We start from the raw sequence: 27,754 nt of genomic DNA, 5'->3' as shown, positions 1-27,754 counted from the left end.
CTCCTCGCACAAAACAGATTCCCAAGACGAGTTGAGGCCCCCGCCCAAAGGAAGGGAGGCGCCGGAGCCGAAGAGAACGGAAGAAGAAGGAGCGAGGCAGTGGACGCTCGAGTGCGAGGGCGGGGCTTGGGAAACTCCGTCATTTCCTCTGCGGAGAAGACTAGCGAAGAGACGGTTTGGCGTTAGAAACCGTGGTTGGCGTCCAGCGCTCCTAAACGGGAGAATGAGCGACAGCGGGGAGCAGAACTACGGCGAACGGGTAATATACAGTGCTTGCGAGCGCGGTTTAAGCAGCCTGTTTAATTAAAAGAGAAAACACGCATTTTCGGCTTTTTTTTCCTTTTAAAGAAAAAGCATCTTGACTTCCCTTCCCTTTTCTCTGGGACTGGCGTGAAGCTAGAGGGAAAGACTTTGAATGGGGAAACTAACGGCTGTTCCTCCGGCCTAACGTCCTCTCCCGTCTTAGCCTTAATCGTCTTGATTTGGCGCGAGAAAATGGCCCACCGTTTCCTGTAGAGAGGGCGCGCTGTGACGTGGAGCTCTATGGTGAGCCCCTCTCCCGACGCCATCTTGGGCAGTTGACCCGCAGAAACGCGCCGCCGCGGGGACAAAATGGCCGCGGAAAAGATTGGCAACGTTTCCTCGCTGGAATGCTATAGAGCTGATTTCTCTGCAAATGGCAAGTGCCATTCGCGGTGTTTGCATCTAGACGTCTCTGATAGTTACATATTTCATTCTTTCCACTTTACTGGATGGTGTTTCAGCTTCGCTCCAGATTTTTGCTCTTGCGCACGTGCACCGTGAATTCTTATATAATTTGACTTGTTAACGGAAAAGCATTGTCATCAAAGCCCAGCATTGCTGTATCGCAGCATACAAAGCGTTTCCTTAAAAAAATACATTGAAAAGTAATGTTCAGTATGGGTTCTTTGAATGTAAACTTAACATATCCTATTAGTGTTTGTGGAATAGAAAGGCAGAATAAGTGAGGCATCGCCGAAGTAGTGGATAATTTAAAAAGCTGAATTTTTTATTTCAAACTACATTGACTTCTCAAACAGTGTAATATTGGTTTACCTGCTAATTAGCAATAAAAGCATTGGTTTAATATAGCTGAATCTGAAACAAAGCAGAAAAAAATAAGGTGCACAAATGCTGCATCTTAACTGCGATACAATATTTAATGTGTTAGGCTGCTGCTTACAGCAGGAGGAGGAGGCCACAGTCATTTTGCAACTTTTATAACAGAGTTGCATGGCAAAAATGTAGATTTTGTGCAAGAGATGAAGTTTGGAATTTTGGAAAATACCAATCAACTAAGTTGTTGAGGTGCATGTTTAGGAATTCTCTAACCGAGCCATGGTATATTAGTATTTTAATCAAATTGGATTGCTGATTCAGAAAGAGAAATTGAGTACGAAAACGGTTCCTTTCATCTTTTCTTTTCAGTTTTCTGCACTGAGACTCAACTGAGCTCAGAAGGGGGGGGGGTTGCAAAAAAAATGTTTATATAGCCACCATTATTAATCTTCTAAAGGATACTTTATGGCTTATTGGACTTTGTAGTTGTGAATCCTAAATACTATATGATTGTTGCATTCAGTAGTATACTATAATTTAGCACATACTATGATAAATGCCTAGCTATAAATGAGTACCACTTTTACTGTGTAAAATTGGCTACAGTAAATTTTCCTAATAGGCATGGTTTTCTTTTAGTACTACAGTTTTAAATTTGCTGATATCACCTCAGTAGACCATGCTATACAGTAGAAAAAATGCTGTTTTTTAAAAAAATACTCATTTCCTGGGAAGCTAATATGTTGAAAGTAGACAAAGGCATCCTCAAACCAAAATTATGTTAAGTGGACATATCCATATAGCTTTCTCAGCATTGTTTTGTCCTTGAGATTTTTTTCCCAGCATCTCACACTTGTACTGCTTGGTGATCTTCCAATTAGGCCTAATCTTGTAACCCCATATATATATTGTACAGTAAATAGAGTGAGCTAGGTGATGATACATTAATTAGTAGTGTCTATAGAGATTCTCAGTCATCCAGTTCATGATTTTTCCAAAGGTGCTTTCAAAAGGCAAATCTTGGGTTTTATTTTCCTGGAAAAGATTTCACTTCTCATTCAGAACTGAAGAAGTTTCTTGGATTTATTTATTTATTTAATCATATTTTTATACCGCCCTATCTCCCAAGGGACTCAGGGCGGTTTACAGCCTATTAAAAATACAAATACATAACTATAAATACAGAAATAAAATACTAATTAAAAAACTTATTAAATAAGGCCGAAATAAAATTTACAATTAAAATAATAAAAACCCATTAAAACTACATTTAATTAAAAACCTAGCCTAGTCCTGCGCAAATAAATAGATATATCTTAAGCTCGCAGCGAAAGGTTCGAAGGTCGGGAAGTTGACGGAGTCCCAGGGGAAGTTCATTCCAGAGGGTGGGGGCCCCCACAGAGAAGGCCCTTCCCCTGGGTGTCGCCAGTCGGCACTGCCTGGCGGACGGCACCCGAAGGAGTCCCTCCCTGTGAGCGCACGGGTCGGTGGGAGGCAGTCGGTGGCAGCAGACGGTCCCGTAAGTAGCCCGGCCCTAAGCCATGGAGCGCTTTGAAGATGGTTACCAAAACCTTGAAGCGCACCCGGAAAGCCACAGGTAGCCAGTGCAGTCTGCACAGGAGTGGTGTCACATGGGAGCCACAAGGGGCTCCCTCTATCACCCGCGCAGCTGCATTCTGGACTAACTGTAGCCTCCGGGTGCTCCTCAAGGGAAGCCCCATGTAGAGAGCATTGCAGTAATTCAGGCGGGATGTCATGAGAGCATGAGTGACTGTGCATAGGGCATCCCGGTCTAGGAAGGGGCGCAACTGGCGAACCAGGCGAACTTGGTAAAAGGCTGTCCTGGAGACGGCCATCAAATGATCTTCAAAAGACAGCCGTCCATCCAGGAGAACACCCAAGTTACGCACCCTTTCCATTGGGGCCAGTGACTCGCCCCCAACAGTCAGCCGTGGCTGCAGCTGACTGTACCGGGGTGCCGGCATCCACAGCCACTCTGTCTTGGAGGGATTGAGCTTGAGCCTGTTTCTCCCCATCCAGACCCGTACGGCCTCCAGACACCGGGACAGCACTTTGACAGCTTCGTTGGGGTGGCCCGGTGTGGAAAAATACAGCCGAGTATCATCAGCGTAGAGTTGATATCTCACACCGAAGCCACTGATGATCTCACCCAGCGGCTTCATATAGATGTTGAACAAGAGGGGTGAGAGAATCGACCCCTGCGGCACCCCACAAGTGAGGTGTCTCGAGGTCGACCTCTGTCCTCCCTGTCAACACCGTCTGCGACCAGTCAGAGAGATAGGAGGAGAACCACCGATAAACTGCCCCCCACTCCCAATCCCTCCAACCGGTGCAGCAGGATACCATGGTCGATGGTATCAAAAGCCGCTGAGAGGTCTAATAGGACCAGGGCAGAGGAATAACCCCTATCCCTGGCCCTCCAGAGATCATCTACCAACGCGACCAAAGCCGTCTCCGTGCTGTATACGGGCCGGAAGCCGGACTAGAACGGGTCTAGATAGACAGTTTCATCCAGGTACTGGGGTAATTGACGTGCCACCACACTCTCTACAACCTTCGCCACAAAGCGAAGGTTGGAGACCGGACGATAATTACCTGAAACAGCTTGGTCCAGGGAAGGCTTCTTGAGGAGGGGTCTCACCACCGCCTCTTTCAAGGCGACAGGGAAAACCCCTCCAACAAAGAAGCATTAGTATGAGAAGTGAAACATTTTAAAGAAACCAAGAAAGTCCAGTTGCCTTTTGGAAAGCACCTTTGGCATGATTAATTAGTAACATACAGTGAAATAGAAGTTTGCTGTCCTTAAGAAATACATATTCAATTCTTCATTAAGTTAATTTCTTAGGTTTGCAAAGTAATTGAATTTTGGCTCACAGGTTATATCTTTTTTTAGGCTGAATGATTGAAATGTATTTTATACCATCAGAGTAGCCTCCAAAAATAATTCTACACTAAATTCTGTGGATTTTTTAAAAAACTTGGTTGCATAGTTGTGTGAGGACTACCTTTTGAAAAAAAGTTTCTTAATTACTCAGATTTGCTTCACAGAAAAATCTGGCTTTTAAACAAAAAAAACCATTCAATGTAGCTGGAAAGGATGACTGCATTGGCATATTCTTTGCCAATATATTCAAAATGGGTCTACAAATAATCTTGAGAGCAACAGTGCATGGTAACCGCTCTTAAGTAAATGAAAACAAGACAGAGAAATGCATAGTGGGAGGGTTTTACCTCCTGGAAAAAAATGCTGAAGATGCTGCTAGCTGTGGATGCAATTACTGCAAGGTAGAGATTAGTATGGCGACAGCCTTAGATAAACGTTGGGGGGAAAAAGTAATGTGGAAATGAAGGCATAGAAAAAGGATAGATGGGGATAAAAAACTATGAAGGCATGAATTCAGTGTGGTAGTTAAACTGAAAGGGTTGTGCCAGATCTGTGAAAACAAGAATGAGGGGTTCACATGTTCTTCTTATGAAATCAATTTAAAAGTTTGTAAACTTGACACTGAAAATTTAATACAAAAAGCTTTTACTCAAAATATTTTTAAATGTTTAGCTTAAAACTCATGGAAACTGCAGACTAAAAGAAATGTTGACGTGCTTATAATCTCTGAATTTCAAAACAAAGTCATACAGGCTAGCTCTCTGTTCAGGAGTTCCCTAATATAGGAAGCAATCACACTATAGTATATTACGAAATTACTGGTCTCTTCCCAGATTTAATAAAGCAAGGAAAGTGCAAACTGTACTGTAATAGAAGTCAACATTTTTAGTTGTGGCTTCAACAAATTTAATTCTGAATAAATCTATCCCTTAAAACTGCAGAAATGTGTCCTGTATTATCCAGGAATCAAAATTTGTACTTATATTTGCTGAAACTCCTTACTACTAAAAATTTATTTTGTTTTTAAGATTTTTTTTCTTGATGACAATATTTTTATACTTGATTCTTGCTTGTTGCTGGGATTAACTTTTAAAGATAAGGTTGATCAAAAAATTAAGGTATCTCATGGGCCATTCTATTCCCTAAATCACTAAAAAAAGGGGATAGAACAGTTTGAGAGTACTTTCAGGCAAAGAAAAAAAAGGAGAAATGCTGTACTCTGCAGTAATGTTTATACCATGAATTATTGGATCTCTTACTGTAGCCAACTTGGTATTTTTTCATTAAAAAAATTGAGCACCAGTTGTGCTTAGTTACTCTGCATGTGGATTTTCATAAAAGAGCTGGATGAATAAATGACATATTTTTGAAAATAAATTATACAGAGTTTTATCTTTCATATTTTACTCAATTATATTGTTCTGACTTGGGAATCACTTTGGTGGAAGAAAATGAATCCACATGAAACATGAAAACCATTAAGATTCTAGAGGAACATGCTTTACTGGTTTCTAGAAAGCTTTTGCTGCCAAAACCAAAGGGAATGCGTTTTAAAAGCAGATTATTTTTATGTGGAATGCATTTGTTGGCTCATGTAGCATAAACAGGTAATCTTTTTGATCAGTGAACATTTTCAGACTTTCAAAAGCACATCATGAATGCTGTTGCAAAACTGCTATGTAAATCTTGCTTTTCCACAAAATATCTATAATGTCATGTCTGGGAACAAGGGGCCAAAATAATAAAAGGTACCTAAAAGGTGACTGATGGTGTTCACAGCTTATTAGCACTGTTATATGGATGACTGTGAGCAGAACCTTTCACTTTTAAAAACTTAGAAAATCAACCAGCATTTTTGTTTAAGATTCCAAATTATGCTCTAAAAACATAACATAAAAACAGCTTTAAGGACAAACTAGCATTTTTAAAAACAAGTTTTCTTGTTTACTTGATTTGTATATAATACCATTCTTCTATCCATAAGAAAATGCATGTGAACCTGTCATTTTATTTGCACTTACGCAAGCAACCTGCTGTCCTGCAGATATTTTGTCTACAGTTCCTATGTTGTCCCAACATGTCCAAAGTTGGATGTTGTGGAAATAGTTGTTCAGAATATTTGGAAGGAATTGGGTTGTTTCCATGTATTGAATTACATTTCTTGTGCTGAAACCTTAGAAAATTTCATACAATGACAACTTATTTTTATTGCTTTATTAAATGTTTACATCTTCAGAAATGGTATAAAATCAATCTGCATAAAAAGTTGACAATGAAAGTAAAACAGTTAATTACAATAACATCAAACTGCAGTAGAATTCATGGCATTCCATCTTATTTGGACAACATTTTACTAAAGTGCTTCCAGGATAACCAAATTTTAACAAGTTTCTGGAAGATTGTGAGATGGGGCCACCTTCATATCTAGTAATTGTTCTGTTCTAATAGACGGAGCACACAAAGTGCTGGTTTCTGTGCCCCTTGCTACTGAATATCATGGTATATAAACATTCAGCAGGTATTTTCTGTTTGTATATATGTGAGAATAGACAATCTTGAAATATTCTAGCCATAAGTCAATTAGGCTTCATAGGAGATAAATAGCATATTAACTAACTTAATTGCCAATGGAAATCCCCTAATATTGAGGTAATGCAACAGTAAAGTGTCTGAGCCATTACCTCATAGGCAGTTGCATTCTGCACCATCTGAAGTTTCTTAGTTGTCTTCCAGGGCAACCCCATATACAACAAATAGTAATCCGTTCAAAGGGTATCAATACAGGTAGTTCTCAATTTACAACTGTTCATTTAGTGATCTTTCAAGGTTATAACGGCACTGAAAAAAGTGACTGATGACTGTTTTTCACATTTATGATTGTTGCAGCATCCCCATGGTCATGTGATGAAAATTCAGATGTTTGGCAACTGGCTCACATTTATGGCAGTTGCAGTGTCCTGGGTCATGTGATCGATCACCTTTTGCGATCTGACAAGCAAAGTCAATGGGGAAGCCAGATTCACTTAACAACTGTATGACTAACTTAGCTGTAGTGATTCACTTAACAACTGTAGCAAAAAACATTGTAAAATGGAGCAAAACTCACTTAACAAATGTCTCACTTAGCAACAGAAATTTTGGGCTCAATTGTAGACATAAGTCAAGGACTACCTGTATCACACAAATGTTTATTTATATTCATGGCTTTCTGTTTTGAGAAATTGTCACAACTGGGTGCACCAGCCAGAGCTGAAAATGCCCTTTTTGGCTACAGGATGCAAATCATTCTGTCTTGTTGAAACTGACACCAGTTTAGGATTTATATTACATTTGCCATGAGATACATATTTGATATATAATCTTCAGTGTCAATCTGAACCTATTATCTAATTCATTTTTTTCCTAAAATATGCTTAATTATAACACTTGGAACTGTATAATAGCCTGCAGCTAAATACAGGTAGTGCTCGAGTTATGACCGTTATGCAGCCTGCTGATTAGAGTTGTACGTTTGGGATTAAATGAACCCTGCATCACATAACAACCAGCCATCCCTGTTCGCCCAGTACAATCATTAAATGGAGCATAGGCTGCCTCAGGAGTAAGGGTAATCCTGGGAGATTTAGTCCAGGCACAAACCCACTTGCCCCAGACTGCTCAAGGCCTGCCCCCTGAGATACTCTTTGCTTTCCATCCCTTTGGGTCCCACATGCAGGATCCTCCCTGCTGGTCATTCACTTTTTAACAGAGACCTCCTTTTGGAAACTCTGTTGCATTATGAATGAGAGCAAGCTGCCTCTTGTCCCCAGACCGCATGGCTACAGCCTGGAAGCGAGCCATTTTCAGAGTAGTCATCATGAATTGTGGGCCCTTCAAAATGGTGCTTCTATTGTTGTAGAAAGATTACTACTATACTTACTATAAGGCAAGGAAAAGGAAGATGTTCTTCTTCCCCAATGCCTCCTGCTGGCTCCCACACATGCACGCTTCATAGCTGACTCTTGCCAGCGAGAAACTGGAAGGAAAATGCTGGGCCTGCCTTTTTTTCTTGGTTCTGCCACTTCATTTCCTCCTACCAAGGTACTCTTGCTTTTCTGGGGCAAAACAAAGACTGGGTTTCCACCTTTCATAGCTTTCTAGCCTGATTGGCTGCTTGTTAAGAGACAGCAAACCCACTCCTGGCTAGCTGTTGAGAAACTGCAACCCACCTCATGGCTTTTGCTAGGCTATGGGAACACTACAAAGACCACAAGGGATTGCCAGCATGTGGAAAATGGCAGTTGCTTCCAGGAGGCATGGGCAACAGGCCCATGTAACCATGGGTTACATTAGGGCAGGATAGGGGGAAAGGGGTGGGGAGTACTTCAATGTTTTTATGGTGGGGTCATAAAGGTGAATGACTTGCAGAGTTACTGCATCGTCATAACTTTGAAACAGGTTCATATGTAGTTTGGGGGCATCTGTCATAACTTTGAACGGTCCTTAAATGACCTCTTGCATCTCAAGGACTACCTGTTCATGATTTTGGTTCATGCAGCTTATATGACACTAGTAAACATTAAATACTCCATATTTGGAGGGAAGTTCATGCTACTACTTGCTGGGATGTAATTGTGTGAAAAGTAAGTAGCATACTCTTGTCTAAACAGTGGTTCATTCATTCTCTAACATGCATATTAACCAGATTCTCCATTTTTATTCCATAGAAATAAACTCTTTTTTGCTCAGTAACTTTCCAGTTTAGAGGGGCAATTTTTGTGTGCCATTCCCATAACTACATTCTCAATCTGTCATGACTGCTGGATATAATAGACATTATATTGTAATGACTATATAAATGACTATTTTGCAGTCATTTGTTATTTCAATAAAATTCCAAAATTATGAAAAAAATTGGCTCTGTTATAAAAATGAAAATGTATAAATAATACTTGCTATAATAGTAAATGTAGTGTGCTACAAAATCTTCCATCATTTTTAGAAAATACATGAAATATCAGACTTGATTTAAATATTGTATTTTTAAAGATAAATGCTTTGAGATTTATAGGTCAGTTTCAGAATTCTTTTTTAAATGAAAAACTTATACAAATATTGTAAATAAGTAAATCCTGTTTTCAACAAAATATTTGCTCCCCCTTCAATGTGAATACTTTGCCAGGTCACATTTTTCAAATAAGCATTATGTACCAAAAATTTGTGAGTTTGGAGTTCTTTCTATTTTCATGGGGTGTGGGGTGTTGAGAAAGGAGATGTAGCAAGAAGTTCAGGTGAGACACTATCTATGAACTTGCCTTTAGCAGTAACAAGGTATAGTTTTAGCCATTATCTGTGATGAGTGATAAAACTGAAATGTTGCATGAGACCGCTCGTAGTTTTATAATATAATGTCCTTATTGAATTCTCCTAAGACTTCCTGTGATGTTACATTTGTATTTTGTATATGGTACAGTAAAAGTTGTATTACAGTATTTTTGTATTGTCCGTGCAAATATTGTAGGCTTCTAAAGCTGACAATAGGAACTAGATAAATGTTACTTGTAAAAAGAAGAATTAAAATGAAGTTGTTCTAAAATAATTGGTATTAATTATTTAACATAAAAGCTACCAAATTTTAAAATATGAATTTATAAGCTTGGAAAATACATTGTTTAAAACAAATGTATTTTCTGTTCTCATGACTAATTAAAATTTTAGCATAAAATTTTCATTGTGACGTATCGGAAGTCTGGCAACACTTTTCTGACTTTTTGATGAAATTTTATGAAAAGGCTTTTATAATAAGCTTTTACGCGTCTCAGTCCACTTTATTAGCTGCATTTCACAAAAACACATGATTATGCTTTTCAATTACTTTCTTCTAGTCAAAAAGGTGCTGCCAGGGGCTTCCTGTTTTTTTGTTTTGTTTGTTTTTTGTTTTTTTTAAAGACTGCTCCCTTACATATGATAGAATTCTCCATAATTGCTGAAGAAATTAAAGCATATGCTATTGAGAAATAAGGTTCTTCAGTTTATCCATATATTCTGTCTCTATTAAAAAACGCTCAGTTGAGTGGAATTATGCAAATACATGATTTTGAAAAACATTACTAATTTCTAAATGTTAAATATGAAAAAGTCATCAGTATGTTAAATCCTCAACTATTTGGACATCTAAAGTAGGCTTAATTAGGAAATCTGTAGCTGGTCAATCTTTTTCAATTGAATTGACATTTTTCTAAAAAAATAAATAAAAATACAGTCATAAACCTGGCATCACAATATTAGAACAAAACTGCATACTAATTAAAAGCCGTGCAAACACATAGCATTTTTTCTAGTTTCAGTTTTGACACTAGATATCTATCCTGGAGTTTTAAATATTCTTCATCCTGTTCTTTTTTTATTAAGGTTAATGTTGAAGAAGGAAAATGCGGAAGTCGCCATTTGACAAGTTTTATAAATGAGAATTATTTGAAGCTCAGGAATAAGTGAAGCTGAAATTTGAAAAAAAAGAAAGTGAATGCATGCTAATTATCAGACCAGAAGTCCCACTTATAGAATATTGAGCAATTTGTGTGAAGTGGGGAAGATGAAAGAAGTCAGAATTTGAAACGGAAGAATGAAGAAAAGAAATAAAAATGAAGTTAAGATAAGAAGTAATCTGGAATCTGAAAGCACTACGCTAAGTAATTACTAGTCTGTTTATGTGTCCCTGTATATTTTGATAAACATGCATGCATGCATTATTTGTTTAATAGAAGAAAAAACACACAGGGTTTTTTTTAAAAGAAGTGCTTAACAGGCAAAAAAAATCCTAAATCTAGGCAGTTCTAGTGGCAACTGCCCGGACACATAATGGAGACAAAGAACTTTATTTTTCACCAGAACTTCTTTAGACTAAAATACTAAAGGCATTGAACTTAAGCTAAATTACGCATTTTCTATACACAGGAGTCCCGTTCTGCTTCCAGAAGTGGAAGTGCTCATGGTTCTGGCAAGTCTCCAAGGCATTCCCCAGCTAGATCTAGATCCAAGGAGGGTTCAAGGCGATCTAGGTCAAAAACTAGATCGAGATCTGAATCTCGGTAAGCTTATGTAATGCATATTTTTGTTAAATTTATCTCAAATTTATCTAAATACAGGAAAATGCTCTTGCATTGAGCTTAGTGACTGTATTCATGTAGTTTTCTTGGCAGTGTTAACATGAGTGATTTGCAATTATTTCCTTATGAGATTTATGTTTGCAAGCTTTCTTTTAATTCTAGTGGTCTTGGAATTTAGTGCTAAAATTTTCATATGGTCCTCAATTCCCAATTGTCATTTTTATCTTGTTTAGTTACTCTAGGTGTCCCTAGTGAGCTTAATTGCTGTATTGTACATAAGGATAATATGGCTTATCTTAATTGAAACAGTGGTTGATTAAAGTCTTGTTAGGCAAGTAAATAATATAGTGGATCCTAATATAACTGGACCCTAGAGTTCATTACAGGTAGTTCTCAAATTACGATCATTCATTCAGCAACCATTTGAAGCTACGAAGATACTGAAATGAAAGAACTTACAACTGGTCCTTGAAGTTCCGATTGTTGCCATGTCCCCATGGTCACATGAACAAAATTCAGGTATTTGGTAACCAGCTCGTACTGGTTACAGCAACCCGTGGTCAGCTGATCACCATTTCTGACCTTCCCTGCTGGCTTCCCACAAGCAAAGTCAGTGGGGAATCTAGCAAGGAAGATCATATTGCTCAGGTAAGTCTCTCTCCTGCCCTGCTTATACCATGCCCTCCTTCCCCCATTCATTTGGATACACCTTCACCTGCACACACTTTCCCCAACCTCCTTGTAGTTGTGTGCACCACACATCCCTCGTACCCAGCCTTTCTGGCACCAGGAATCAGTTTTGGAAGAAAAGTTGTCTTCCACAGACCGGTGTGTGTATGTATTTCGTGTGCAACCTAGATCCCATGCACAGGCAGATGAAGCTTTGCTCGCCCACCACTTGCATGACGTGCATTCCTAAAGGTAGGTTGGGGACCCTTGCCTCCAGATCCACCCAGCCTACTAAACATGTAAGAACCATCTGACTTAACTACTAGGAACGAAAAACCTCAAGGACCTCTCCATCCCATAGTGTTGTGTCCTCCTCGCCTCCGTCCGAACAATGGCTTAATTAGCCGGCTCTTATCAGCTCTGGCAGCAAAAGAATCAGCGTCTGCCAAGAGCCCTTGATAGCTGCCAAGACGCTGGTGAATCGCAACCTTCAGCTCTAGTCAGTCCGTGGATTTGCCTGATACAAAGAGGCACACCAGCTCTTGCTGCCTTTTATATCCTGTGGGGTGTGGCTGCATGACTTAGCACCTCCTAGGCCTGCCCCTCCCCTGTTTCTGTCATTCCCTTCTCTCCTGCCTATGAAACCTGGGATTGAGCCAAGCCTGATTGCTGTCAGCTGGGTCTGCAGGCGTGGCCTGGGGGCGGGAAGAGTCAGGAGAAGGAGGCCTCGTTATCTCTTTCACTTGGTCTGCTTCTGGCTCCTGGAGCTGATCCAGGGAGGCCGGTGCTTCCGAGGTAAGTCCTGACGGCCCTTCTCCCTCACTGTCCAAATCACTTCTGGCATCAGGCCCGGCTCTGAGTCACTTTCTGGCAGCAGCTTTGGGGGCGGGAGCCACAACACATAGTGGCTCCCTATGCTCCTTGCCTTACTTCCTCCATTTTTAGCTTAGCGACTCGCACATCTTGAGTTACAACACAATCTCAATTGCTTTGCTAAGTGATGCAGTCATCACACAACTGCACTACTTAATGATGGCAATCCTGCTTTAATTGCAGTCAACCTGAGGATTAGCTGTACACAAAGGTTAAAGTTTAATATTCTAGTACAGTGATGGCTAACATTTTTGCCATCGCGTGCCAAAAGCGGGGGTGGTGGTGGTCTTGCACACGCTCGTCCACACCCATAATTCATTGCATCCCACGCTTTTTGCACGTGATGGCTTGGTGGGCTGGCTAGGCCTGTTTTTTGTCCTCCCCAGGCTCCCCCCCCCCCCGAGGCCCTCCACAGGCTGGAAACAGCCTGTTTTGCAACTTCCAGTGGGCCCGGAAGGCCTGAAAATTAGCTGGCTGGCATGCACATGCGTGCTGCAGCTGAGCTAGAGCAACGCTCTTGTGCCCACCGATATGGCTGGCATGCATGCCATAGGTTCACCATCACAGTTCTAGTACCTCTAGATATAAATAATGTCTGCTAACATGTAAAAAACATACCGTATATGTGTACATGTATTTATATATGTACATATATGAACATTCCAAACAGCCAGAGAGGTGGATTCCAGAATTGTCCATTATGTTAACACACCAACAGTGGAATAATATGTCAATGAGGAGAGGAATAAAAAAATCTGTCTTCATATATTTTTGCTTTGAAATTCCCAGTGCCTCACTTGGATTCACTTATACCAGAAACATATTGTAATTGAAATATGTTTCTGATAATCCTTTTCCTACTGAGCTCTACAGGAAAGTCCATGCTCCAGGTTACCTTCCCATAAAAAGTATAGTTGAAGGCAATACAGCACAACTACCTTGGTTGCAGTATTGATGTGACTAAGGGTGTGCACGGAATGAGAAAAATATTCTGAGCCTAGACCAATCAACTGTCCCACATTGCAATGGAACAAAACTTTAATTAATTTGAGTGTTCTACTGTAACTAACTTTGAGTTCGAAACTCAGACATTGGATTTTTGTTGTGAATTTGGAGCATTTGAATTAGCATTTGATTTTGTACTTGAAATGTTTTGTGCATTGGTTCATTTTTTCTGTATTAACCTTCAGGTACGACATAAAATCTGTTTCAGAATTAGCCAGTGTGACCTGAACTGCTTTTGTTGTCACTATTAGCCTTTTGCTCCCATCCTTTTTTGGAAGCACCTCCCAGAGGCCACAGGATTATGTAATTAAAAATGTTAACTCAATTTATTGGCCTTTTAATTCTAAAAAATATTCTTCCTGAGTCAGATGAAAATGTTGGTTCCACCAATTCCAGGAAATGCTTATAGTCTCCATTCCTGGATAGGAGCATTGCATACATATATATGTTGTACATTTTAGTTCTAATATAGTAGCAATTTTATATGTCCATTGTTGAGATGTGTGTTTATCGTTCACTATGACATTTTTAATTTGAATGCTTTATAGATCCAGATCAAGGAGAAGTTCTCGCAGACATTATACAAGATCACGTTCACGTTCTCGATCCCACAGACGATCAAGAAGCAGATCTTATAGCCGCGACTATCGTCGCCGACATAGTCACAGCCATTCTCCTATGTCTACTCGTCGGCGTCATGTTGGCAACAGAGTAAGGCTGGGATGGCAGCAGTTGACCAGAGATAATTCAGCTGTGTGTGTCTTTGGAGGTTCTAAAGTTTTCAAATTACCCAGAAATCTTGTAAAGTTATAATTGTATTGTTAATAATGCTAATATTGTTAAAAGTTGTATTGATGCTAAATGTATTTAGTAAATTTTATTTAAAATAGATATTGTATACTAATGATTTATATTATTATGTCTTAATTTACATCTTTCAGTTTGTTTTAAAGTTTGCTAAGACATTTTTAACTCTTAATGCATTATGTCATGATTTTTTTCATATAGGCTATGTACATAATTTAATATATTTTAAAATGGAAAGGAGCTGATAGTTATTGTAGTGATTTTAATGATTCACTGCAGAAAAAACATAGATTTACTTCTATCCAATTTCATGTACTAACAAAAACGTCTTTATAAACAAACAAATAATTTCAGTAGAAGTATAGTAAAAAAATTATTGCACAAAATCCTCTAATTCAGAGATTCTTAAGCTCTTTGGGCAATGGATCCCTTTGAGAATCTGTAGAGTCCTTTTAAGAAAACTTACTTAAATGCATAAAATAAGATATGTGGCTGTAGATTGTATTATAGGGAAAATGATTTATACAGATAGTCCTCATTTAGCAATCACAGTTGGGATGGTCATTAAGCAAAACAGTTGTAAGACTGTGCTTAACGTTCTTCAGCTTTCCTTTGCATTACAAGCTGTACTAGATCTATGATCATTCAATTATCAATTATTCAAAGTTACATTGATGATGAAGAAAATTACTTGCTGCCAAGTTCTTACTGCTGTTATAGCACCTCCACATTCCTGATCAAAATTTAGACACTTGGCACCTGACATGTATTTATGACAATTTCAACCTCCTCGGGTCAAGTGATCATTTAACTACCTTTCCGGGAAGCTTCCAACAAGCAAAGTCTGTGGGAGAGGCATGAATTGTTTAATGATCATGGTAATTTATGTAACAACAGTGATGAAAAATTTGTAAAATCAGGCACAGCTCACTTAAGGATATAACACTTAGCAATAAATTTCTCATACTAATTATATTAAGTCAAAACTACCTGTACAAACCTGCAACAGTCATAAATGTAAATATTGGTTGTACTTTTTTTATCAACGATGTGCCTACAAAGATTGCTAAACAAGGATTACCTGTACTCAAATATAGTTATCAAAATTCTTTTTTTAAAAAAAATGTAATATATGTGTTTCTTAATTCATTAAATCGGTAAGAAAATACGGTTCAGTTCAGCTAGAGGTTATTGAAAATAAAATTGTATTTTTCCCCATTCATGGACCTTCTGAAATCTAATCACAAGTGTCCTTGGACCTTTAGTTAAAAATCCCTTCTCTGATCTAAAGAGACATGTACAATTGTTTTATTCAGTGCAAAAATGTTTCTGTATTATGTATCCAAAAGTGTCCTGTTGATTAACAAACACTTATCTAAATCACTACTGGGTGAAGTGATCTCATGTGTGAGCAAATGTATTACGAAAAAAGGAAGCTTCTCATGTCCAAACATAAAAAGGAACATGCTGTAGTAATACAAAAGTGAATCATGTTAAGCATGAGAGATCACAGCTCCCAATAATTATCAGTAGTTGTTAGTGTATTCTAAACTTAGTTTGTATATTAATGAGTATCACAGAACATTCTGGAGATTTGGACAGTGTTCTGCTCTCTGCTTACCTTTTTTACTCTAGGAAAGGCAGTTTATTATTTAACATCAAATATATTTTTAAATTGTATTTGAAAGTATTTTGTTTCTTTTATAGAACACTCACTTCTTATGAGAATTTCTTTTCTTTTCTTTTTTTTTTTTATGCAGGCAAATCCAGATCCAAATTGTTGTCTTGGAGTATTTGGATTAAGCCTATATACAACAGAAAGAGATCTGAGAGAAGTATTCTCCAAATACGGTCCAATTGCTGATGTTTCTATTGTATATGACCAACAGTCTCGGCGTTCTAGAGGATTTGCTTTTGTTTATTTTGAAAGTGTTGATGATGCTAAGGAGGTAAGGAATAGTCTATATTGAATTATATTAATGTGTGCAAACATGCTAATTAAAGCTGTATAAATGTATTTTTTCCAGAATAAAAAAGGAATATATTTCTTGAACATAGATTCATGTTAATCTATATATATAAAAGCGAAAACCACTCATGCATTAATCACAAAATCTCCAGAACCGTAAAGCCTACAAACTTGAAATTTGCCACGTATGTTCCTCTTGGCTTCTAGGTGCTCACTAAGACAGGATTTTTCGAAATGACCATCAGAGCATTAGTATTTACTATATTATTACTAACATGCTCTGATGCTAAGGAGTTCTACTCCCCCTCCCCATCTCAAAAGAAATTGTTCCAAATGCAAAAACACAAGCAGAGGAGAGGAGTTTCACTTTCAGTTTTACTTTCACAGCAGCAAGCAGCTTTACTACAGAACAGTTGAGCTAAGCCATGCTCAGCCTCCTTCCTGTCTCCTTGCTCACACAGAATATACTATTTGAGTTTCCAAACACTCCTTAACTCTCTAACACACTGACAGGATGCTAGCCAGATGAATACGATGAATACTGCAGGCTGGGACATTCTGTTCCCACTCCCTCTCTGTTCCAACTGCCAGTTGCATTATATTAACACACTGATGCTACGGAGTTAAACATTCTACATTGTTTCAGGCTGTAAGTGTTAATTTATCAAGCCCGAGCACATAGTTTCGTAGCGAAGCACAGGCATCCAGCTAGTAGCTACATATACTTTTAAAATTGACCACAACTGAAGTTTTGCATGCTACAAGCATCAACAGTTTTATTCATGTAGATCTTCCATTTTGCATCTTTTGCATATACATACTATTTATATTCTATTTGTCCTCCATTAAATTAAAGAGCCTCTATCTGTTTCTCCCTCATTTTACCTTCATGAGTTGCAAAGTATTTAAGTTTTAAAGGGTTTAAGACACTGCAGTTGTCCACTGATTTTTATGACTGAAGTAATTTCAATGCAGATTTAATTGTTTCTGGTAATTAAATTGTTATAGCATATTAAGAATAGAGTTTTCTTTATTATGACATTCTGGATTCCTGTAAAGAGCTACATAATTCTCTATTCTTGTCTCTGTGAAATAAGTTAATTTGAGAGGAGATGATCGGTCAGGTAGCCCCAATAATTTAATAGTAGTTGTAGGGATTTGAACCCTATTTGATTCTGTCCTGTTTTGTTCAGTTGTGTCACAAATAATTTTTAAATATTAAAAATGTTTCATTCTTAGATTCAGCATAATCTTAGCTTTCTTTCATGGTAGAGAAATCGCAACTTTTATGAAAATAAGACCCAGGCTACGACGAATAAATTCACAAGAAATTGTATAAGTTATGACACTTTTTTTCCAAGCAGATAGTAGGGTGGTATTGCAACATTGTTAAAGCTATGATAGACTTTCCACTCCAGCTATTAATTTTATATCTAGTTGTGATTAAGTTAAATTTATTCTGTAATATATTTTTAATCCTCATTTAGGCAAAAGAAAGAGCCAATGGAATGGAGCTTGATGGGAGAAGAATCAGAGTTGATTTCTCAATAACAAAAAGGCCCCACACACCTACTCCTGGAATTTACATGGGGAGACCTACTTAGTAAGTTTTTGTCTCTTAATTCATTGGGTCAAGGTTTCCCAAAAAAAATTCCATATTTAATGTTATATATGAGCAGTTTTGAATATAGAACACAGCATTCTGTATCAAATAATAACATTCAAGTTTGGTACACAATCTACAATTTTACATACAGTAGTTTTCCCTGTTGGTGAGGATATTATTTTCTCCTTGGTATTTCCTTGATTAGGCTATTGGTTGCTGCTTGATTGTTTGGTGCTAATCCCTGATTTAACTGCATGTTGATTGCTGACAAAGTGGTGTTCTGGGCTTTTTGTTTACTTGTTAGCTTTTTTATTGACTTTTGAATAGAGTGTCAATGTTAATTTATCTCCTTGGGTTATTGATGGCTGATTTTTCTGACTGTCAAGCTTCCTATTTCCTAGCACTTTTTGAATTTAGATTGATCTAAGATTGAAACTGTGATTATGTCTCTTCATGTTTTGTCTTCAGGCTAGTTGGTGTTCATGGATGTGCTCTGCTTATCTGACTATATAATGGCTGTTGCAGTCTGTACACTATATTATAGATGACTCAAGGGTCCCCCCCCTTGGGCTGCTGGATCTTTCAGTTTATTCAAGATGATTTGAAAGCTTTCATTGGTTTATATGTTACTGTGATTCTGTGTGGTTGTAATAGTCTGTTGATTGTTTTTGAGATGTTTTTGTCTTTCATAGCTTGTGTTGGTTGTGTTGTAATGGGTTGAATGGTCAGGTACTCTTTGATAAACTTGCTTGATTATCAATTTGTTGGAAACTGTTCTGGATTGCTGCAGTGCATTTGTGCTTGTCTGAATAATATTTTTAGATAGCGTCTCTTGTGGGAGGTTGGGTTGTTACTTACCGTATTTTTCACCGTATAAGACACACTTCTTTCCCCCAAAAAAGAGGGTGAAAATACTCTAAATGTAGCCCCACCCAGCTTTTCAAACGGAGGTTTTAGAGGCTGAAAAAAGCTTCAGAGGCTTTTTTTTTGAAGCTCTGTTTTGGGGGCTTTCAGAGGCGCACACACACACACACACACAAAAAAAAGCAAGGCACAGAGCTCATAACCAAGGAACCTGTTGCTAAAATTCATCTCTGGGAACAGCCAATTGGGGTTTTCGGGGAGGCCAATCCACCTGCCAAACAGCTTTTTTCTTATTTTCCTCCCCAAAAACTAAGGTGCGTCTTATACTCCAAAAAATACAGTATTTAGTGGAGCACTTGTTAGTGTGGGTGGTTTTTCAATAACTTAATTTCTGATTTGTTGCCATTTCCACTGCTAATGACCATTATGTTATTGCTTTCTTCCTCATGAATGTTACTTCTTTGAAGATGTTTGTTTCAAGTTTCCTCTCTAGTTTTCATTGTGACAAAGAAATCATCTACCGAATCCATACTTTTGGTTGTGTGTGGGAGTGCTGTAGCTTCTAGACACTGGATTACAGTCTCTGAGAATGGTTTAAATAGCAAATAATTAATGGGTATTCAAAATATGAGGATGATTATGTGTGCACACTGCAGACATAGACATGCACACACGTATACTTTTCAGATATAAAATACTTTACATTTGAGTCTTTTTACACAACGTTATGTGTCGTTGGGATACTAAGGCCTTACTTACAGGATGATGCTCCAAACATAACTGCCTCTGACAAGGCTTTCAGCCTTAAAAATGTCACATGGCAGGCAGGAAAGAATCAATTGGTAAAAAACAAGATATTATATTGCAAAACATGCCTCATTCTCTTTTGTTATCCTGATTTCATAGTCTGTGTGAAAGGGGGTTAAGTGGCCTAGCAGTTGAGATGCTGGGCATGGCCACCAGAAGGTTGATAGTGTGAGACCCAAAGTACCATGCAACAGGATGAGCTCTCATTCTTGCCTCAGCTCCTGCCTGCCTGGCAGTTCAAAAGCATGCAAATGCAAGTAGATAAATACAGTAGATATCAGTTTGGTGGGAAGGTAACAGGGTTCCGTGCCACATGACCACAGAAGCCTCTTCAGACAACCCTGGCTCTCCGGGCTTGGAAATTAAGATGAGCTCCATCTCCTACAGTCAGATATGACTGGACAGTGGAAACCTTTACCTTTTTAAAAAAAAAATAGTCTGTACAACATGACAAGCTGTAATAGATCCTTACAACTGATAAGCAGATTGCTGTTGTATGTTGTTGTACTTACACCCAATTTATGAATCGATACAACTAACAAACCATAAACTCTTTTACCAAGATTAGTTTGGCAAATCCGAAATGAAAAAGGTATTGGTTTCTACAGCATGATCAACAAGCTGGGGATGGATTTATCCATGGCAGATTAGGCCACATGCAGCAGCAGGCCAGTCAATCATAAGGCCTGACAGAGAACTGTATTTGAAGAGAAAATTATTAGACTGTGCCTCAAGTGAATGAGTGCACACCAGTAATCATGTTAACACAGCAAAAGATACACTTCTGACACTTCATGGCATGCCTATATATGTTCCAAATTACATTGGGTTCTTTAAACCTAGATCAGCACACAGCCCTAGTTTTTTATTGAGCTATATCACAGCTTTCTACATTTTACAAATATGAATATGAGACACACACAACATTCTGTTTTGTCTGCAGTAACAGTAGTCTTTGACTAACGACTATAATAAGCCTGCCTATCATGATCATAAGTTGTGACTATTATAAAATGGGACAGTCATATGACCAACCTGATTTTACAACCTTTTTTGCACCATCGTAAAGTGACCAGCATAGTCATTAAGCAAGCCAGTGGTTCACTATGGGCTCAGGTTTGCCAAAAACTGGAAGTATATGCCAGTTTTTTTGGCAAAACTGTTGCAAAACAAGTGACATGACTGCAGGACACTGCAAATGGCCATCAAACTACTGACTGGCGGGCTCAACCATCGGAACTTTGAATCTGGGTTGTAAGTAACCCCAAGGTATGTCCATTGTAACTTTGAAAAGTTGCTAAGCAACCATCTTAAGGGCTACATGTATTTTATCTTTCCCCAGCTGATATTCATTGACACTCATATTTTTAAAACTTAAGATTGACGGCAGAGCTCTATGATTTTGCATATCAGTCTGCAAATGCAGTATTGAGTAGGAAGAATCAAGTCAGCTTGTTTCTTAAGCCACCTTAATAGCATAGTATATATAGCAGTTGTTTCATTATGTATTTAGCGCATTGTGGACCCACAAAAAGCTTTAAAATCATTCTTATCTAGAGTCAATGACCTGGGGGGAAAAGAAAGTTAACAAATAAGATGTGACTGCAAGTAATATAACTGCCTTCATAGTGCAAATCTTGATATAACTGTTTAACATACTTTTCTGGTATTGAAGTATTTTATATGTCTTGATATTTTTAACATATACTATATTATCTGAGCACGATTTGATAGAAAAATGGGAAACAAATTTAATGCTTTTTACTTTAATAAATATATATAATCCATTTGTCTTTCTAATACTATATTATATATACCCCCATTTAGTGGTAGTTCCCGACGAAGAGACTATTATGACAGAGGTTATGATAGAGGCTATGATGACCGTGACTATTATAGTAGATCATACAGGTGAGTCTGCCTGCCTGTTTATCTCAGTCCCTCCCTCCTCCCTCTCTTATCTGTCTCTGTCACCCTCTCCATCCCTTTTTTCTTTACAGTATTGACAGTCTTCCCAAATCTATTTAATTAGTTGTTTAATAAGATTGCATATTCTTCTTTTGCACTGCAGTTTATTTATATGGCTGTCAAACTTATGAAACACAATTCTGGGTGACTCAACATTAGCAATAAAAAACTAATTCACATTATCCCAGCACATGGGGGAAGAGCCTTCTGGAAGGGTATGAAGGTAGGGGCCTACCACGTATTGGGGGAAGAATGTTGTGTGAAACATTCTTCCCACATGTAGAATGTAGGAAAGGCACAATTCCTAAATACCAATAAATGGCAATATTAAAGAGTAGGAACCTAAAGCTTGCTCACTCTAATCAGCCTGACTCCACAACATGTAAGACTTTTAAAGGTAGTAGCTATCGTCTTGAATTACACCTGAAAAAAACCCTGGGAATCCTGTGCACCCTGCGCAGTGCAGTGGCAGTCTATAATGGGCACACTTGGGAACATACAGTGCAGCATGTGCCACCTCACTCTGGACCAACTTTTGGGTTGCTTTCAAGGCCAATGTGTCAATAGTCCAACTGGGAAGTGACAAAGGCACAAGTGATTGAAACCAAGACCTTCTGGTTCAGGAATGGATACAATTGGTGTCCAAAGTGAATCTGTGCAAAAGCCTCTTAACCATGGCTACAACTTGCTTTGTAGGTTGAAGCAGTAAATCCACAGGGACACCAAATTGCCAACTCTGTTCAGATGTGTGGTACCCTGTTGAAAGTCAAAGATAACCACCTCAATAGTCCAGCCAGAGCTAGAGATGTGTAACCCCATGCTGTCGAATGACTTCACCCAGCAGTTCTATATAAACATTAAAGAGAACAGTGGGAGACCAAGCCTTAAGGCACCCCATGCTACAGTATCTCCCAATCTCAAGATACTGTTCTCATACTAAGAAATCTAGGTGGTTGCCTAGCTCCATCCTAAGCCATCTACAGATCATCTGCAAGTGTGACCACTACCATCTCTAAAGTGTCCCGGGCTGAATTGAGACTAAAAATAATCTTGATAACCTTCATTCATGGCCCTTTGCAGCTGAATTCTAAAGAAGAGAAATTCTATTTTGGATCGTGTTTTGGATGAGAGTGCTTTCCAATTACACAAAATATAGAAGTGCTCAAAACTGCTTAATTATCATTTGTACTGATACCTCACCAACAGTTGATGTCTGAATATAGAAGTATTGCTTATATTCTGTTGTGTGGGGGTGTGTATAACTATTGGTTATGTTCAAACAGATAGAATAGAGTCATCGTAAAATAGTAGTTATTGCTATGGAAATAAACATTTTTTTATATGTGTTTATCATTTTTAATATTGTAAGCTTTCCAGTGGCTTGTTTTGAGATTGGCAGCCCTATAAATCTAAACAGAATTGATTTTCTGTTTGCAAGGGTTTTGATAAAAGCCAGCTCATGGATACTATACTGTAAATGAATTTTTCAGCTATATATTAATAAATATTCAAAAATAAATTATAAGTCTAAATATGTCCAAATAATAGAATGTTCCAACATAATATTTATAAAAAATGCTATAATATTTGGGATTCTCTAGTTTTAAAAAAAGATAACACAGACACAATGTGGATATAGGTAGTTTTTGCCTAACAACCATAATTAGGATTGGAATTTTTGTAGCTAACTGAACCAGTCATTGGGTGATTGGTCATTAAGTGATTGCCCCGCTTAGTAATGGCAGTTCTATTAATCCCAGTTGCGGTTGTTAGGGGGAACCTCACACCTCTCCTATCTTGCCACAAGAGACCAGCAACTGCCTTGTCAGCAATGAGTGGAAGGAGATGGCGAAGGTCAGCTGGGAAAAATAAATGTAGGTGGAGTGAAGTGAAGTGCAGAGTGACCAAAGGGGCAGAGATTTGGGGGTGGGGGCTAACAGGCAGGGAATGTTGAAGTGCATACTGCAGTCATAAATGTAAGCAGGCTGCCAAGCACCCAAATTTTGATCACACAATCATGGGGGTGTGCTGCAAGGCCATAACTTCAAGGACCAGCTGTAAACATTTATTCAATGCTATTTTAACTTTGAATGGTCTGTATGAACAGTTAAAGGAGGATTACCAGTAAAATCAGACATGGTGTAGAAAAATTAAATAGGGCAGTTTTTTCTCCCCTTAAAATAATTAAGGCCAGGGCTTTTAAAAGGAGACAGATTCATTTAAGATCAAGTTTTGAGTTGTTTCTGATGCTGTTGTTTACTGCCTCTTGAATCATAGGTAATATGCCTTAAATACAGGTAGTCTTTGACTTATGACTGCAATTGAGCCCAAAATGTATGTTCATTTGTTAAGTGAAATTTGCCCTACTTTACAACCTTCCTTGTCACAATTGTTAGCTTTCCCAATGACTTTGCTTGTCAAAAGGTTGCAAAAGGTGATCACATAATCTCTGGACACTGCAACCGTCATAAATATGAACCAGTTAACAAGCATTTGAATTTTGATCACAAGGCCATGGAGATGCTGCAACAGTTGTAAGTGTGAAAAATGCTCATGTCACTTTTTTCAGTTCCATTATAATTTTGAACAGTCACTAAATGAACTGTTGTTAAGATGACAGCTACCTGTATTGTTTACTGGAATTAACAGTTGACGATATTGCTGTCCAGTTCAGGCATAATAATCTTTTCCTAATATAGCCACTTGGCCACGTGTGACACCAAATATTGGGTCAAGTAAATTTACAGCCAGATTCAGCAGGATTCTTCTGTTATTCTTACGAAGTATTCCAAGCTCAAAATACCCCATTCAAACTTAAAGCAATTTTCCTAAGTTAAGAAAGGGCCTTTTTCAAGGATGAAAATTTCTGGGATAGTTGGAACAGCATTGAAACATTTAATTAAAAATAGAATAACTGTGTTGAGCTTGAAACAAAGGATTTTGGATTCAACACTTTCTGTTTAGAGTATTTTGTTGCATCAGTGGCTGGTGCGGTAATGCAATTCATATGATTTTTGTTTCAATTCCAGGACTTTTTTCTAAATTATTCCTTTATATCGGTTATTTGTATTTTGCGATTTTAACAAAGCTTTTTAAAAATGTTCTGCTTATCCTTTTATAGAGGAGGTGGAGGTGGAGGAGGATGGCGAGCTGCCCAAGATAGGGATCAGATGTACAGGTATGTTGAAGGATTTTGATTAAGATTTTTAAAATGCCAGCGATGGTGAAATGGGAATCTTTTTTGGACAGTGATAAAAATCTATATGGAAGGCTATCCTCAAAGCCGATACTGATGAGCGATTGTTTTTACCTGGTTTCCAAATAAATATTTTGATCTAGCTGTATTAAGGAGGCAGATCATTGTTACATCTTATACTACAAGATTGAAGTAGTCATTTTAGTTAGAACATTTATGTGATTCAAAACTATACTGCCATATTTAAAATTAAAATGCATTATATTGAGCAATCTTATCATTTCCAATTTCCAGCTGTAATTCATTTAAATGCTACTCAAGTAATGTTAATTCAGATGCAGTAGTAATAACATTACTGTTTGGGCTAAAAACTAGCTTTAAGGTTAATTTCTAACTTCCTTCCTGGCTTATCTGATTTGATGTCTACTGTACAATATTACTAAGCAGATTGTAAAAATAGCAGCATTTAATAATAACTAGACAACCTGTGTCCCTTTGGGTCATCTTTCCAGAAGATATTTTCTTACCTAAATAGAAAAAGAATGACCAAGGGTGGACAAAAAAGCAGTGGGAGCAGGAGCGACTTCCAACTTTCTGCCAGCTTTCCTATTAAGTGGAATTCTTCATTAATTGTGGAAATCTGGCAGGGAGCATTGGAAATTCATTCTCCTTCCTTAGGAGGAGATAAGTGGTTGCTGCTAGGTGGGAGAGAGAAAAAGAGATTGTGAGACTGGCTGAGAAAATGGAAATCACATGACTAGAGCAATCAGTAGCATTAGAGCAGCTACAACTTTTCCAAATTTCACTACCTCAGGAGTCATGGATCTCAGACCGCATTCTGTAAGTTAGACCATTTGTGGTACCTGGGTTCAAAAAATGTTGCCCTATGATAAGATACAGTAGATATAGTAGATAGATACATGAACTAGTAGATTTGAAACATCCATGATGATCCAGTATTCTTATGTACTGTCCTTGATATATATACCAAGATATAGATATAGATATATATATACCAAGGTTATTTGTAGCAGTGCAAGTTAGTGTGTATATCCAACACTGTCACATTTTTTTGTGCAGGAGAAGATCACCATCTCCATATTATAGCCGAGGGGGTTATAGATCCCGTTCCCGGTCTCGATCCTACTCGCCTCGTAAGTAACAAGTTCAGTTGAATATAATTTTGCCATTACAGGCCAGTAGAGTTAATGTGGACCATAGCAGTATATAAATATAAACCTATAGTAAACTCCTTGAACTAAGAGCTGTGCAAAGCATTTGAAAGCTATGCTTTACAAAGAATAGTTATACAAGCAAAGAGCTAAAGCTCTGCTTTCAAAGAGACCAACTATATCAGAAGCATGTTCATGTGCATACCAAAACAGATAGTAGGCAAGTGGGGACAGACTCTAGAGTTGCCTGCTTTAATCTTTTGATAAGCAGTGTTGCCCTAACAATTTTTACAAAGCATTTCTAGAATACTGAGTCACAAAACTCATTTGTCCTCTGCTCATTTCATTATCTCCATTATCTTCAGTTATTGAAAACAATGTTTATCAGAGCTTTGAATTAATTCAGTTGCATCCAAATGAAATAAAGCAATAGTTTTACTAGTTGGAGGCCATTTTTTGCACAACAAATCCTCATAACATAATTGGGTGGGGGGAAACCTAACATTTGCCCTTAATTGGACAGTGAGGTAATTAATATTTTTAGAAAGTATAATTGATTCCTGTTCCAGTTATTTAAAAAAATGTTGTGTTTTCTGTTTTAAAAAAAACAGATACATTACTGCCAAGTTTTTGTCTGATTTCAAAAAACCTCCTGCTCTCAGTTGTCTTCACCTTGATATAGAAATGTTCTTTTGGAAAGAAAATATTTTAACTATTAAATTAATTAGCGTACCTTTTACAATGAGCCCCATTGTTATATATGCATGTGTACTTGTACTAATTCTTGTTCCTCAAGGGTTCCTAGTGAAAATTTTAGACCAATATTCTTGATTCAAATGATACATCAATAAATAGAATAAGTTGTTGGAATAACACCAACAAAGTATGTTTTCTGGGTTAAATTTAGATTCATTTTAAAATTAGTCATTAACTTCATTAAAAAGTAATATTTTAAAGAGATCCTTTGGATCCAAATAGAAATTTATACTGTCATTTAATTGGACTAAGGTAAAGTACATAAACCCATTTTGCTTTTGCATATACAGGCATGATTCAAAGTCTGCTTGCATTGTATCATTTCTTGCAATGTATCACAAACATTCTCTAGATTACCAAAACATTTACAGAATAATGGGAAATGGCACTGCAGTTTATTGGTTAAATTGGCGAAAATTGCCACTTTTTCTCCTCTATTAGCAGTCACATTTTACAAACAGGAGAAGAAATCTGAATCTATGCATAAGGGGGAAATGCCTTCAACAGTTGTCCAATATTCTGTATTATTTCTCCAAATAGTATAGTTTATAAATTAACAGTGTCTTTTCACAGAATTGCAGTGATTCAAAATTCTAAATCGCTTCTTTCTTTCTGCATTGCAGGTCGCTATTGAAGTGAAAAAATGAAGACTTTATAGCTGCAAACACTGCAGTGTGATTGCATACTTGTTATTTTTGTTCAGTTGAATGGTGCCTAGTGAATTAGGTGACTTTTACACCTTTTATGGAGAATATTTTGGTGAAGTTCTAAAGTGTTGTACCATTCTGCATATTTGTGTAGTTGGTGCTTTGTTCAGAATTGTGTTTTTGAGAAGAGTATGTCTTTCGCATGTGTTTAGTCTGAACTTTGCAGAAGGATTTCTGTTATCTAAATTCTTCGATATTTTTTTTTCAGTTTCTAGGGTATTTTGAAGATCAAAACCTGTGTAAGATGCATTGAAATGGTGGCATAATAAACATTTTTTTACTTAC

The 27,754-nt window shown here is 37.7% G+C and overlaps 1 protein-coding gene across 5 annotated transcripts; it reads left to right on the top strand.

Moving 5' to 3' along the window:
* On the top strand, positions 1–27,754 carry TRA2B (transformer 2 beta homolog). Of its 5 annotated transcripts, none has more exons than XM_058187224.1 (9): positions 13–259; positions 10,919–11,052; positions 14,166–14,328; positions 16,185–16,373; positions 17,881–17,996; positions 21,498–21,581; positions 24,760–24,816; positions 25,915–25,988; positions 27,386–27,754. In XM_058187224.1, the coding sequence occupies exons 1-9, from the start codon at positions 224–226 to the stop codon at positions 27,394–27,396; spliced, it is 864 nt and encodes a 287-aa protein (XP_058043207.1). In that variant the 5' UTR covers positions 13–223; the 3' UTR covers positions 27,397–27,754. The 5 variants fall into 5 exon arrangements, with proteins under 5 accessions (XP_058043208.1, XP_058043207.1, XP_058043206.1 ...); XM_058187222.1 differs by having other exon boundaries at positions 27–259; positions 14,166–14,370; XM_058187225.1 differs by lacking the exon at positions 27,386–27,754 and having other exon boundaries at positions 1–259; positions 25,915–25,996.

The sequence above is a fragment of the Ahaetulla prasina genome, chromosome 6 (genome assembly GCF_028640845.1).
Source record: "Ahaetulla prasina isolate Xishuangbanna chromosome 6, ASM2864084v1, whole genome shotgun sequence".
NCBI classification, from domain to species: Eukaryota; Metazoa; Chordata; class Lepidosauria; order Squamata; family Colubridae; genus Ahaetulla; species Ahaetulla prasina.
Note: the sequence above shows the minus strand (reverse complement) of the source record. Positions and strands in the feature narration are given on the sequence as shown.